The 15,443-nt window shown below is 36.4% G+C and overlaps 1 protein-coding gene across 4 annotated transcripts in view; it reads right to left on the reverse strand.

Moving 5' to 3' along the window:
• Positions 1-3,723: 3,723 nt before the first annotated feature.
• TAB2 (TGF-beta activated kinase 1 (MAP3K7) binding protein 2) overlaps positions 3,724-15,443 on the reverse strand; it is a 130,532-nt gene continuing 118,812 nt past the window's right edge. For all 4 annotated transcript variants that reach the window (XM_034765446.1, XM_034765447.1, XM_034765448.1 and 1 more), the window contains 3 exons: positions 15,032-15,125; positions 13,478-13,558; positions 3,724-5,685 (listed from right to left, as the gene is read on the reverse strand). In XM_034765446.1, coding sequence (XP_034621337.1) covers positions 5,540-5,685; positions 13,478-13,558; positions 15,032-15,125 — 321 coding nt within the window. In that variant the 3' untranslated portion in view covers positions 3,724-5,539. The remainder of the gene's footprint in view (positions 5,686-13,477; positions 13,559-15,031; positions 15,126-15,443) is intronic.

Genomic DNA, 15,443 nt, shown 5'->3' on the forward strand with positions numbered 1-15,443 from the left:
GTAGTTACTGCTGTACACTAGTGAGGTGTATCAGTTTCTGGAATTGCGGCACAGTTACTATTGAGTAATACATGGCATTTCCAAGTAATTGTATAAAATATTTAAGATATCACTATAAAATGAGATTCTAATTGTACAACACTGAATAGTCAGTAAAAAGGTATAGAATAGCCACTTGTAAACAATCTTGCATAGAAAATTGACAGTTACATTATGATTTTTTAATATGCATGATTACACTTAGTAAAGACATTTTTTCCTCCTTTACATTCCAGTCTCCTAAATCCACACTGAAAATGGAGCAATGTTGTTCAAGAAATGCAGTACTGCTCATCACATTTGCTTTGGAGTGGGCATTGTATTTTCTCTAGATAGCTGTATTATATCTGATCCACCTAGAGGCTAAGTGAAAATCATGAAAATGGTTCTTAGCTCAAATACAGAAGCTAAATATAAAAAGGCAAGAATACCAATTCAAATAAAAGCTTTAAACCTGATCGGTCATTAGGTTCAGATTGAAGATACTGACTCTCAGAACAGTACCTTTTTCCTGGGTTGCTGCACACAAGAAGATATCTGGGTAACTGGGAAAATTTACTCAGGAGACTGGAAACATTGGGAGAAAGATGGTATTGTGACTAACACACAAAACTAGCAGGGGAGCTGGAATCCATTCCTGATTCTTCCACAGAAGTGTGACCTTGGCCAAATCACCTCTCTTCCTCAGCCATCACACCAGTAAAATAACTGCATTTAAAAGTTTATTACATTTTGAAAAGTTTCACCAGTTTGATAGATATTTAATACATTTACTAGTCTCTCTCAAAGACAAGAAACTAAATATGACCATGGTACTCCCCTGACAGAAGCATGGTTAAGTTTAATCCATTATTTTTTGTTAAGTGCTTAGCGATCCGATCCTCTGATGGAAACTGCTACAGCAGCAATAGGACATACCACTCAATGTCTAGTGATAACTTATTTATATGTCGTTTATAAAGTTTAACATTAGAGAATCAAATGGTTCAGGTTATGCACTTGTATTTTAAGGGGAAAAGGAAAATTCAGCAGTGAAATTCCTTTATCTCCTTAAAGAAGAAAATAAAAATGATAAAACACACATTAATCAAACCGTATGCTTGTACGGTAAGAGCTGATTCTATTGTAGCAGTAAGCCACACTACAACTGTAATGCAAACTTTAAAGGATCCAAGTTAAATTGGATATTACTGCAGAGGTAGATTTTAGAATCTGTTGAATAAAAGAAAACTGGCAATGTCATTTCTTTTGCATCCTGTTTCACTGTCCCAAGATTAGCTACTGAAAATATTACTTGTTACATTCTTATACCAGTGTTTTATAGGCTCAGAAAGGCTAAGTAGAGTAAAAAACCAGTAAATTCTTGTTTTATCAGTAAGCAGATTGAACCTTGAATACATACAGGGGGCAGATCAATTAAATACTTGAATAAGCTAGCACCATTTTTAAAGAATACATCAATACTTCAAATATGATTTTAGATGAAAATTTCTAATGTTGTTTCATTAGCCAGCAGGGATAGGTGTTTTTAAACATGTTCTAAAACAATTTTGATAAAGGCTGTTTTACCACAGTGTGAACCCATGAACTCTGGTTGGCCAAACTGTGTTAGGAAAAGTTTTAGCAAGATATGTTTAAATGTTGTCTAGAGATTGCTCCTTAAAAGACTTAACAGCAAAGCATTGCTATGGCTGAAGAGATTATTCATTTTATGGTAGCATCTAGGAGCCCCAGTCAGACTACAATTCCATTGTGCTAGGTGTTATCTAAACACAGAACAAAACCCTCAGTCTCCTGCCCCAAAGAGCTTACAATCTAAATACAAGACAATGGGTACACTTACATATGGGGGAGTTCAAGGAAACAATGATACAATATTGCTCAGCATGATAGGCAACGGTCTTATAACATCAGCTAACTATCACTGCATACAATCAGCACGATTTCATTAGTGCAAGTGTTTCCATTTTTATAGTAAAAAAGTGAATCCTATAATGTCATGATTATGTTTTGCTCCATCATTTCAACCTGAATTTTTTTTTTCCAGGAAACCCCCCTACATGCAAGTTCTCTTGCTTTAGATAATCAGATTGAAAACCCCAGCCTTAGTTTGAATTTTTATATTTTCTCCAAAATTTCTAAGTTTAGCACCATAAGATGGTGCCTTTTATTGTTAAAGTTAGTGATACAGAAACAAGCACAGAAAGAAAAATAAGTTAGTGACAAGTGTTCAAAGTATTGTGAGGAAAATAAAATGAAATTACATTAAAAGCAAAAGACAGTAAATTTTATACCGTAATTGAGAAGTAAAGACTTCCCCCGCTATTATACTGTACAATAGCAGAGTCCGTAAACATTCAAATTTTGGTACAGGCACCAATAATTATATATGTCCATTTTAATCAGTAGAAGTATGTGGTTGACCTTGTTTGGAATCACAAAAGCTTCTTCACCCCCCCCCCCCCCCCAAATGACATTAACAGGAAAGGAATTAAAAGTCACTGAGTGAACATGCTGTGGCCTGCCTGCCTTTCTTGGTGTTCATCTAGGTTTTGTACCAGTATATTGGCTTCTAAACCAATATAGTTAGAGCAGTACAACCCTTTGTGTAGATGCAGTTACAGTAGAACCTCAGAGTTAGGAATACTAGAGTTACAAACTGACCAATCTACTAAAAACCTCATTTGGAACCAGAAGTAAGCTATCAGGTAGCAGCAGACACAAAAATATATAAATAAAAGAGCAAATACAGTACAGTACTGTGTTAAACTACTAAAAATACAAAGGGAAAGTTTAAAAAAAGATTTGACAAAGTAAGGAAATTGTCTATGCTTGTTTCATTTAAATTAAGATGGTTAAAAGCAGCATTTTTCTACTGCATTGTAAAGTTTCAAAGCTGTACAGTATTAAGTCAATGTTCAGTTGTAAACTTTTGAAAGAACAACCATAACTTTTTGTTCAGAGTTACAAACAACCTACTTTCCTGAGGTGTTCATAATGGAGGTTCTACTGTACATAAGGGTGCTTATATCAATATAGCTTATTTCTGTAAATTTACTGATTTAAGCACCTTTAATGTCCTATAACCCCCTTGTGTGGATACAGTTATATTGGTATAAAGATGCTCTCTGTACAATAAGCTATCCCAATATAAGCACCTTTATACCAATGTAACTGTGTCCACAGTAGAGGATTGTAGCATTTTAACTATGTCTGCTGCTTGAAAACCGATGTAATTATAGCAGTACAAAAACCTGAGAGTAAGCCAGCCCTTGATTGGGTATGTCACCTCTGACTGAAAGCAACTTTACTACTTTCTGGAGCAGGAAGGAATTCTATAGTCAGGACATAATTCTGTGGCTGCACTATTTTGGAGCAAAACAAGCCCTGTACACATTTAACTAATATGTAACAGAAATAAGCCATGGGAAAGATACAAGATGAAAAAGATGCCATAAAAACAGGTCTTAATTAAACCTTTGGCCATAACAAATCAGCATATTTTAAAGCTGTATTTAGCTATTTATTGCTGAGTTGGCTACACTTTTACTCCACAAGATTGAAAAAGCAAACAAATCACAAAAGCAAACATTAGAATATATATTTTTTTTAATTTTTATAAATAACTTATCTGTTACAAAGACAGTTTACCCAGCTAAATCACAAAACCATCAACTCAAGATATCCAAATTAGGTTTTATTAATAAAACAGGTAAAAACTGATTTGTCAATCTTCACATAGAACTGCAGATGAAGCTGAAAAACAAGGCCTCATTTTTATAAACAAAATGCATTGAATGCAAGTGCTTTGGGTCTACTGCCTAATTACCTGGGATTGTCATTTTATTCCCACATAAAAAATGCAAAGCCTTCAAAACAAAAGGCCTTTGTGCATTCACATAGATCACTTGTAAAATTCCTATTTAAAAATGTCCACTGGCAAATGTTTACAGTGGGTGACAGTCTACTTTATCTTTTCCCTTTTGCTACATTTTAGCAGTCCCTCCAGCCTCACTTAGTGCTGCTACATTATTATTTACATGCTGTCTTTTTCACGTGTACTGTAATATAATTTCATTTTCTTGACTTCAGTTACATACATTCCTGATCACCTGAATATTTTCCTTTAAAAATAATCATCAAAATAAAGAGATGCTGAGGTTGCTTCAGTGTTCAAGTCTGCTTGATTTCTCTTTCCAGCCTTTATTTCAGTTGTCCTAAATATTGCTATCCTTGTTTTCTATAAATATAAGACTTCACCACCAAGTCAGGTTTAGAAACTGGCTGCCAAAACAGGAAAGTATTTAAAGTTCTCTGAACAAAGCTGTATGATGCTGCTGCTGTTGATTTTGGTACTGTATGTACTCCCCCGATAAATATCTCTTCAAGAGTCTGCAAGATACCCAGCAGATGAAGCAAGCTTAAATCAGATGCTAGTCTGTTGGTGGGTTGAAAGTTTCTTAGTTTGTTTCCTTGTGCCAGACAAAACATTATCTTGTGTCACCCACCGTAAAACTCAGTGTACAGAGTGAACTATATGTATAACTCTTCCAACTTTTCCTGCATTTTTACCAAGCTGCATCTGCAGGTCTTCACAGATCATCAGCATTTACAAGAGCAATGTACAGAATGAGCAGAGGAAAGCTATTGTGCATAGTTTCTTACCATTAATGCTCTTATTTTAAGGCATTGCTTCTCTCAGATAAAAGCTTAAAAAAGGGACATGATCGTGCTTAATCACTTAAAGGGAAAAAAGAAAGTTAACAAAAAAGACTATTACACTATACATACAGAAGTACAAGAAAATAATAAAGGTGAAGAAAAGAAATCACTTAAAGCAGGCTCTAGAGCTATGTACAGTAGGAAAAGCTTTGGGGTATTTCACTGTGTATTGTACAGACAATGCATGCAGTTTTTCCTTTTCATCTTTAGAGGTGATTGTATAGATTCTGGCTTCACAGAGCAGAGACGTTTTCAGGGAAGACAAGGCAAAGAGTACCACTGATTTGTGAAGTTCTTCCCCTATCCATGGGCACTGTGGCGGTAAACAGTTTAAATAGTTAAACCTTGTTCCTTTTAATTTCCTCTGCATTTGTAGTGTTTCACTGAAAGCTTTGAAAACAAAAAAGCTATCATTCTATTCCTTTCCCCTGTCAAAATTCAGTAGTGACATTGGGGGATAAAGAGGGATGGAGAACACCCAAGCACTGAACACGGTGAGAATTATCTTATTGGGATATTGGTAATACTGTACATGGTTTAGGCAGCTGGCAACCAAGTCTTTCAGCAGATTACCTTTCAGCTGATGAATTTCAACTGCCTTGGACACAACACTGAGGTATTATTAGCTCTGTGGGCTGACATTTAACATTAGCAAAACACCATCTTGTCAAACCTTCAATTTTACAAAATCCTATGCATAAAATGATTTTTTCCCCAATGACAGAACAGTCCATTGTAGGTTTCTTATGGTTTTGCAAAAGATAATGGGCCTGTTGGCTTAGAAATGCCTGGGCATTTCACATTGTTCACAACGGTTTAAGGCTGGATGATTTAAAAAAGTACAGGCAGTACAATTCCACTGAGCTCCCTCGTCTTCGTCTGTGTCTGGAACAGTCTTTGGTGTTTTGACAATGGACCTTTGATCTGTAGGTGTGAAAAAGAAAAACAATTACTAAACAAAAACAACAAGGATGGACAGAATTTTGAGCTGAGTTTTGGGTAACAAATAAAATTACCTTGTACCTGTGAAAACTGCACAAGTTGTTGTAAGTGACAGATTTCTCTCCCGCCTCGCTCTACCTGCTGTCTATATATAGCTTAGCCAATCACATCAAAGGTAAGTCTCCCAACCACTTTTCTGTTCTCTGTCTAGCCTCTTCCTAAATTTATTTGAATATTGCAGTTTTAGCAGATTAAATTAGTCAGCAAGGGGAAGGTGCACACAGAGAAAGAGGTTATTATATAAAGTCACAAGAAAGTTTAATATTTATTTAGATTTACAACATGGAAAAAAAGGGCATGCTCTGGTCTTGGCGGGGGTGGCGGGGGGTGGGGGGCGTTTAGGGCTCCGAAGTAGGATTTAAAAATATGACCCTGAACAAATGACAACAGAAAAGATCAGCAGCTTTCCCCAAACCAGAAAACGAACAGCTAGAATATCAAAAACAATACTCTGTCCTGTTCACAAATACAGTTCTTTACTGTACCACTCTCTGCAAAAGTCTATGTAAAAAGATAGGCCTTGAAGCATGCCCTGAAGTTCAGACTCAGTGAAACATAGGGGAAGGGACCTTGAGAGGTCATCTAGTCCATCCCCCTGCACTGAGGCAGGACTAAGTAGACCTAGACTATCCCTGACAGGTGCCTGTCTAACCTGTTTTTAAAATCCTCCACTGATAGGGATTCCAGTCTCCCATGGCTACCTATTCCATACTTAACTATACTTACAGTTAGGAAGCTTTTCCTAGTATCGAACCTAAATTTTCTTGCTGCAGACTAAGCCCATTACTTCCTGTCCTACATGCAAATGGAGAATAATTGATCACCATTCTCTTTATAACAGCCTGTAACATATTGAAGACTTACCAGGTCACCCCTCAGTCTTCTTTTCTCAAAATTAAACATGCTCCGTTTTTTAACTTTTCCTCACAGGTCAGGTTTTCTAAATCTCTTATTTTTGTTGCTCTTCTCTGGACTCTCCGATTTTCCTACACCTTTTATGTAAGTGTGGCACCAAAAACTGGACACAATACTCCAGCTGAGGTCTCACCAATGCCTAGTAGAGTGGAATGATTACCTCCTGTGTCTTACATGCAGCACTCCTGTCAATATATCCAAGAATTATATCTGCCTTTTTTGCAACTGCATCACATTGTTGGCTCATATTCAATTTGTGATCCACTATACCTCCCTCCCCCAGATCCTTTTCTGCAGTACTACCGCCTGGCCAGTTATTCCCCTTTTTGTATTAGTGCATTTGATTTTTCCTTCCTAAGTGTAGTACTTTGCTCTTATCTTTATTGAATTTCATCTTGTTGATTTCAGACTAATTCTCCAATTTGTCATGGTCATTTTGATTTCTAATCCTGTTCTCCAAAGTGCTTGTAACCCTTCCTGATTTGGTGTCATCCACAAATTCTGTAAGTGTACTCTTCATACCATTAACAACAGTCTTTGGCTATTTAAGGTTAAGGGGAACACGTGGGTGGAGATTCCAAAGCTGAGGGTCACTTGTGGAGAGCACCAGACCAAAGAGGGCTTCAGTTGAGTGCCTCCACTAACTGCAACTGCAGCAGAATGACAGAAAAACAGGCAGTCTCTCTAACAGCTAAGTTCCATGCGATAGGGCTTTATAGATTTTAAAAATCCCATCACCTGGAAACCAACAGGCAGCTAGTGCTGATCACAAACCAGTGAGATACACTAATTTACATTACGCACCATCTTCACTGTGTGTGTTAATTTCAGTGCAATACCGGTAACAGTATTTAATTATATACACATACACTATACATATCCTACCTCTCAGTATTTCACCCTTTCCTAAGCAGATTCATTTCATTACTCCAGATACAGAGTTTAGCTTTTCATGATATGTATAGTCTGTTATTACTCTCTTGAAATGGCAATGGCAAACACTTTGATAGATGGTCAGACTTCACTGTAGCTTGTTAGCATCTTTACTTACTGCTAAAAATTTATTTTGTAACTTTTTGATACATTTCTGAGTTTATTCACAACAAATATTCATCATCACCATCACAGATTCTAAGAAAATCATTTTTCACTTTTGTGAATGGGGAAAAACATACAAGTGTCTCCAAACACTTACATCCAAAATTCATCATTATCTACACTGTATTTTAAGTGCAAATCTAAACTGTGGAGATGAGCCCAAAACAACCTCTCAATCTTAGGAGTGTTCAACTTAAGCTATAGATCCAAATTTTGTAACTGAGCCCTCCTCTACTAAAATACATACTTCTGTTATGGTTGATCTTTCTCATTTTATGAGATGTGAAACTGAAAAGTAAATGAAGGACTAATTTGGCAGTTTTTGAAATTCGATTTTTTAAAGTCACTTTTTAAAATTATATAAGAAACATTTGTAATGTCCAGTAACTCATGTCCTAAAGCTGAATAGTATTTAAAAACTAGCTGGATTTTAATATTTTATATGGTGCTAATCAATGGCAAAGTTGTATTCTAATGCTATTTAAAAAACAACACTATTTTCATTGTTCCTGAATACATTTCTATGGTGACTTAGAATCCTAAATAATTCTAATCATTATAAAAACAATCACAGAAAAATGATTTGTAAGCATTTTTGCAATAGGTGAGGCACACAAACAAAAGAGGTAGTGACCTATAACCTAAACACAATATAGCACAATAGGCACAGTCAAATCTTTATTATTAATTATAATTAATCATAACCTTTAAAAATTCACTGCTTTTGAATGATGCAGATTTAATATGTTCTGGCTCAATTTGGGAAAAAAAATCAAAAAGTTGTCATTTGTAACAGTCACTTCTAATCATACTCAGCAGGCATCTGCTATGGTTTTGGCAGAGCTTAAAGTGCTTGCCCATATGACACTGAAGTTCTCAGAACATCTAACATTCTTCTGTCTGGTCCAACAAGGGGCTACCCCAAACTGATGAAACGACATCCCTCCACACTTATACAGTTAAGGCATGGTTTAAGCTAAACTACGACTTCAGCATGGTCTGGTAACAGTTAAGTCAGATCTGCACTTACAAAACAGAACCAAATTTTTAAAGTGTCTGAACTCTGAAAAGTTATTCTAAAAATAACATATGATTCCATGTTTAGTTGCTATGATTTCCAGATCACATGTTCTCAATTTAATAAGAAACCTTTTTTCCTGTTAGCCTTGCAATCTCATCCTGGTCTCAGAAACAAGGTCAGAGTCTTTCCACTTCAACCATTAGCACTTGTAATAAAAGGTTCTATGGGCTAAATTAGGCCTTCTGTGATACCTATGCAAACCCAGGGTCTTCAGATTATGCCCTCAGTTACACCTGAACAACTCTTTTGCCTTCAATGCAGTTGGTACAGGTACAACTAATTTGAACTTTGTAAAAAGTTCATCATTCAGAGGGAACAGAATCTGCATCTCCTGTTTGTACTGGCTTTGTAGGGTTAACCGGAACAAAAAAACGTAAAGCTTATTTTGTCATTAACAAAAGCAGATATGACACTGAATACACACAAATCTTAACTACATTAGGAATGTGTTATCTGAATCCTACATGATGCATAATATTAACTTTTCAAAAATATTTAAAACTGTTTTACTGGGGGTTGGAAGGTTTCGATGGCAAATCACTCACATGACAGCTGCTACAGCGATCACAGAAACTCGGCTCACTAGGGAAATTAAGGACAATTGAATTGAATTATGGTAAATTTTAAAAAATACCCACCATTATTTAAACATAGAAAATCTAGTTGCTATGCTAACTCTCAGACTGTACAACTAAGTGTTGGCAGTTCTACTTTTGAATATTTTTAAAAAACAGCTGACTCACCAAATGTGACTCACTGAGTTTTCAGCCCCAGGAAGCATGAAACCTCTCTCTCTCAGACTTGGCAGACTAAAATGTTTTAGTCTGCATTCTGAACTTCAGAAATTATTAACGCCCACTCACTCTTCATAATCCTCTTTAGAGAGGTGTAACCCATCCCCAGATGCATGCGTCTCCTTTGGAAAATGCTCACGTACTAAAGTTAAATGTTATGAATTATTTCTAAAATGCAGAGCCCACAGTTTTTATTTAAAAGTGTTGCAATAATTTATTTTAACAAATACCTTATGCTCTTAACAGAAATAGTCAGTTAAAAATATAAAGCCATGGTATTTTAAACATAACATCTGACAACCAACTTTTTAAAGTTGTTGCTACTTAAATATCAAGGGTAATCATATCTGCTTTTTGCAACGTGAATTTAAAAAAGTTTTTTTTTAAACTAAAAAACCCCAGCTTTTTATGTGAATCAGATATTTTAAATGTTAATGAAATAATTATTTTAAAAAAATTAAAAGATTTAAAATTAAATTTGAAACCACGACAACCTACATTAAGGCCTAAATTATATTAAAATAATTGAAATTAAATGAAAATATTCAAGTGGTACATGTTTTCTGCTCAAGTTTTAATGAAAGTCAAATCACTGAACTGATGGAAATCAGGCAAAGCATCTGGAATTAGAGTTTAAATACTAAGCCAGCTTTTGATAGCAGTAGCTTCTTCTGCAGATGCAGAGAGAATATTGTTTTTATTTCAACTAGTTCAGTTCAATGACTAGTTCTTCCAACTGGGATTTGACAAAAGCAGAAAAGTTGATTTTTTCACTTCCATTTTATTAATAAGAACAAATGTGTGAGAAGCTGAGCGCTACTAGTTCTAAAATCTTGAAAGACATGAGGGCCAGAAACAATCAGTTCTATTCACTAAGACTTATTTCTTTGTTTAATGAATCAGCTAGTTCTCAATGCAAAAATATGTTTTGATAAACTTACTTTTTTTCTTCTGTATCCAGTATGCTTAAGGTAGTTTTATTTAACTAATAAAAACAATTTTAAACTGCTGTTCTTGTGGATTTTTAATTGAATTTCAATTTTCATCCAAATGCAGCTTGACACAAATCACTAATAAAAAATTAATAATCATCTAAGTACATAAAAAATGAATCAACTAACCATTTTCCAACAATCAAAAATGTAAAAATGTAGAATTTGAATAAATGTACATTAAGTTAGATAATTGCTTAAATAAACGTATAGACATAATGCATCCCCCCTGGTTAGCAAAAAAAAGTAGTTCCAAATTTAGTGTAAAGGCTATATTTAGTTGCAAATCAATGTTTTACTGGTTTCCAACCAAAGAGAATCAACCTTTCTTTAGGGAAATAACTGAAGTTCAAATGCAAATCAAATCCTGCTTGCTTATTTAAATCATAATTAAAATCAGTGATTCAAATCCATTCTCCCTGGCTCTCTGCTATAAAAGCTTTCATTTATACTCTACCTTATATTGCTGCTATTAGTTCTTGGGCAAAATATTCAATGTCAAAGCAGCTCATCAGAAAAGTATGCTTGCAAAGTTGAGCTATTTGACTGCTTCCGGAAAGGAGATCATCATCACATCTACAGTGCAATTACCTTCCAGTAGTCTAGAATAAGGAAAGCCCACTTCTTTGATACAGTACATATGTATTTGGCATGCTGCTAAAATAGCTCCTAGTTTTCTTTAGTATTATGTGCCAATCAGACACTTTATAAGTTTCTGGGAAATCATGAATTGTCAGAAATGAGTGCTTTGCCAGTGCCAAAATTCTTTAATTAGCCACTTCTCAAATTGTGTATAAAGCAAGAACCTGAAGGAAGAGCTTCAAAAGCTCAGAACACATTAAGAATACCCATCATACATGGAGTTCACAAGAAATTTGGTATACTTGCCTTGGAATTCTGTACTAACATTGTTCTTTTCTAAAGCAATATGCTTTCACTAGGGACTGTGATGAAGCCATCTAATCTAGTTTACTTAGAACTATGCAATAGATTAAGTAAATACAGATGACCAACTTTAAAAAAAACAAAAACATAATCCAACTCATGTATTTTTCATAAATAAATCTATTTTAAAACACTAAATGTAATCATTCCTCTGTATTAATTTCTTCCCTCCCTAAAAGTGTGAGAATGTATACAATGAAACAGAAAAGGAAGGAAAGCATGCAGAGGTAGGATTTACTCTAACTTTCAATGAGAGTTAGGTACCTAAGACTATGTCTTCACAGCAATGTAAGACTAGGGTTAGTAACTCGAGTCAGGGAACCCTGGGCTTGAGTATCAATACTGCATTTTAATCCTAAATTAAGAATTTTCTGACCCATGCTCAAACCTAGGGCACTGGTGTCCATAAAGCAGTGCGCAGACCCGAGTCAAAGTAGATATATCCCAAAGTGCCTAGCTCTGTCTCCTCCTCCCACCTGCAATGTTGACACTAGCATTATGGGTGGTGCATTATGGGAAAACTACTGCTCACCCTGTTTCCTAACTGTGATGGTGCTACTGATGGGACTGATGTGCCCAAAAGGAGCACGTGTATATAAATGGCATAAGTAGCTCCTTCGGTGCTTCTCTCAGTAGAATGACTGCCGTTTGAGAAGGATTTATGCTGAACTATCACCTAATCTGAGAATTGGGCTCACCAGCTCCAGGCTGAGTCACTGCAGCCTCCCTGCATGAAAATGCCCCTGTGCACCTGTTCTGAGGATAGTTAGGACATCTGTCTCCAGGGCTGTCAAGCTATTAAAATGAAACTTTGCAATTCTTAATTTTTAAAATGGGATGTTCAGTGAAGGTGTTTTTGTTTGTTTGTATTTTTATTTAATTTTTGTCCGTTTTGAAAATTGACATAAAATGAAAGTATCAGAGGAAAAAGACACCCCCCGCCCCCAACCTGGCTGCTGGTGGCTGCAGAGTGAAGTGCATCCCCAGAGTTTGAGGTACAGTGTGCTCCAGCATGCCCTCACCCTCCAGAATCCCTTATCCCTGCCCCACCTCAGAAGGCAGGGATAAGGGATCCCCGGGAGGCTGCAGAGAAGTTTTGGATAGAGTTGCCAATTTTGGTTGGATGTATTCCTGGAGGTTTCATCATGACAATCTTTAATTCCTGGATACTCGGCTCCCACTCACCATGCACATTGCCCGGGGCGCCCCTGCACATGCAGCCCCAAGGAGGGTGGAAGCAATGGCCAGAGAATGAAGCAGGACCAAGCAGCTGCCCCGCAGAGATAGGGAATGGCAGGGCTCCCAGCTCAGCATAGGGATGACCCGCAACATCCCAGCATCCAGGAGCCACCTCCTGCCTGTCAACTTCACTCCCTGCTCCAGGCAAGCTCCACACAGCAACAAAGAGGAGCCGGTGCTGGGGGAGGAGCAGGAAAGGGGAGCACACTCAACCAGGCATTTAATGGCTCTTCCTGCTGCTGTGCTGGCTGCCTGCAGCGCTGCTCCCAGTTACTCTGGGATACATCTGGAGTACTTCTGGGACCTGAGTCAACCTAGGGCCACATGCAGACAGGAAACCAACAGGGCTCACACCCTAGGTCCTATGCACTGGGACCCTGGGTCTAAGCCCTAGGTTAGCACATTTGCAGTGTGGATTCACAGAGTGAGAGAGAGAGAGTGCATGTGTGTGTGGCTTGAGCCTGTGCTCAGAACCAGACTTAAATTGCTGTGTAGACATACACTTAGTGTCATTCATGCTTTTGAAAATAGACACCACAATCAATATTCAGATTGAATCAGAATTACAGCATTGGTATTACAGTATTGGTAAAGGTAAAATAAGATTTTAGTATAACTGTACTTATGCTAGGACTAAATCCAAACAGTACCTTTGGGTTTTGGTGGCACAGGACCTAGAAATCCAATATTGTCATAAAAATTATGAATAGCGCTGGGATTAAAATGTGGTCCTGAAAAAAAGGTAAATACAGTTTTTTTTAAACAAAAATCTTTGGATATAAAAGCACAATTTTTTTGTAATGGTTACAAATGATAATACTACTATGTACATCATTAGCGCCTTTCATACCAAGATATCAATACAGGTCTGAGAAAGATATTACTGGTGGCTAAATAACTTTCCCACTTAAGTTACACAACAAATGAACGGCAAAGATGGGAAAAGAATCCAGATAGCTTGATTCAGTCAACAGCTCTAGCTGGCAGACTGACTGCCTAAATAATATTCAATTAAAGTTTTATATATAAAAAGCATTATATTGGTAATTTTCACCTGCCTCTTTCACATATTTGGTTTTTTAAAGTTAATTATTTTACCACAGTCCAAAGAAAGGCATTATTTCCCACGATACAATATGTTTTATGTATTTAGATAACTTACTATACAGAAGCTCTGAGCTCCCTAACCATAATGAAACTCACAATTATGAGACACACTTAAATGTATAAAAGCTACATGAAACTTATTGCTGAGCTATTACTTAATTTGAATTTCCTCAATTTCATATGTTTAAACTCTCAATCCTAATGTTTCATAAACTTTTTCTCGTTTTAATTTCCTCTTTAAAAAGAAAAAGATGTGTACTGAAACACATCGGAAAGTTATTTTCAATCATTCACAACTTATTTCTCTTTTTTCTAATGTAGAAAAGCATGCACTACCCTTGAATATTAACTGTATGCTAAGTTTGGCATTTCAAATGCCAATCATTTGAGTTCTACAAACCTCCAAAATAAATCTGATCAAATCTTAAACCATACCCAATGACTTATTTTCTTGGATGTCAGCAATCCTCTCTTTTTCTGTTTCTCAGCTACGTCCAAGGGCTCAAAACTTCACTGTAGCATTATCTTCACTAAATCCCTATTTTCTTCTTCCTTACCTGCGGGTGCACAATCTTGGTCTTCAATGACCAACGAATCCAAAAGCAACAGGGGGGAAAAAAAAGGCTTATGGCCCTGCAGATGAGGAGGGAGGACATACTGGAAGCAAATCTGAAGCACAGTTTTAACTACCTGTGGTTAGATAACGGACAGAAAAAGGTGAGGAATGCTGGCCATGCATTCCGAGAAACTTTTTTCATTCTCCGTAATTCAAAAAATAGCCAACTAGATTTTTCCAATGTTACGAAATAATTTACTTCTAGACTTATGGAAACCATGGTGTAATAAATTTCAACCCGACTTTTATTTGAGGGGGTAGGTAGTGGGAAGATTATAAACCGCCACAACCAGGGGTTTAGAATGAAAGTATTTTCATAACCATAACTATAATATTATGATAATGCAAATAACTTATGTGATGATCATGTATAGCTTTGCCTGATATTTGATTTATGTGTCATGGGGGGGGAGGAGGAGGAGAAAATAAAATAAAAAAAGAATGTTTATAGTTGCTGATGAACTGAGAAAGCATACTGTACCTCTTGCTTGAAAAAGATCAATCTCTTTGGTTAGGCAATCTATGTCTATCTGTAGCTGTCTGTTACAACTTCGCAACTGTTGCATTTCTTCCAGCTGAAAAAAAAATCTGTTAGACTGAGTTTTCCCACTTCAGTGTCAAACACCATTCACACACAGGCGGATGTACATTTAAGCTTATTTTTGGATTGGAGATGCATCATTCACCCTTTTGTCATGGCTTTATTGTTACGTCTTTCAGGCCAAGTACATAGCACACGTGCTTACAGATGAATTACTCCTGAATTACTGTCCCTTTACAGACTAATAAAGGTTTCAGATTCAGGTTACTGTATTGCAGTAGTCCACCAAATGATGGCTGGCAAGATACTATGACTCCTTTTTCTTTGAAAAATGGTATGTTGCCTCCAAAGT

Source organism: Trachemys scripta, chromosome 3 (assembly GCF_013100865.1).
Source record: "Trachemys scripta elegans isolate TJP31775 chromosome 3, CAS_Tse_1.0, whole genome shotgun sequence".
NCBI classification, from domain to species: domain Eukaryota; kingdom Metazoa; phylum Chordata; order Testudines; family Emydidae; genus Trachemys; species Trachemys scripta.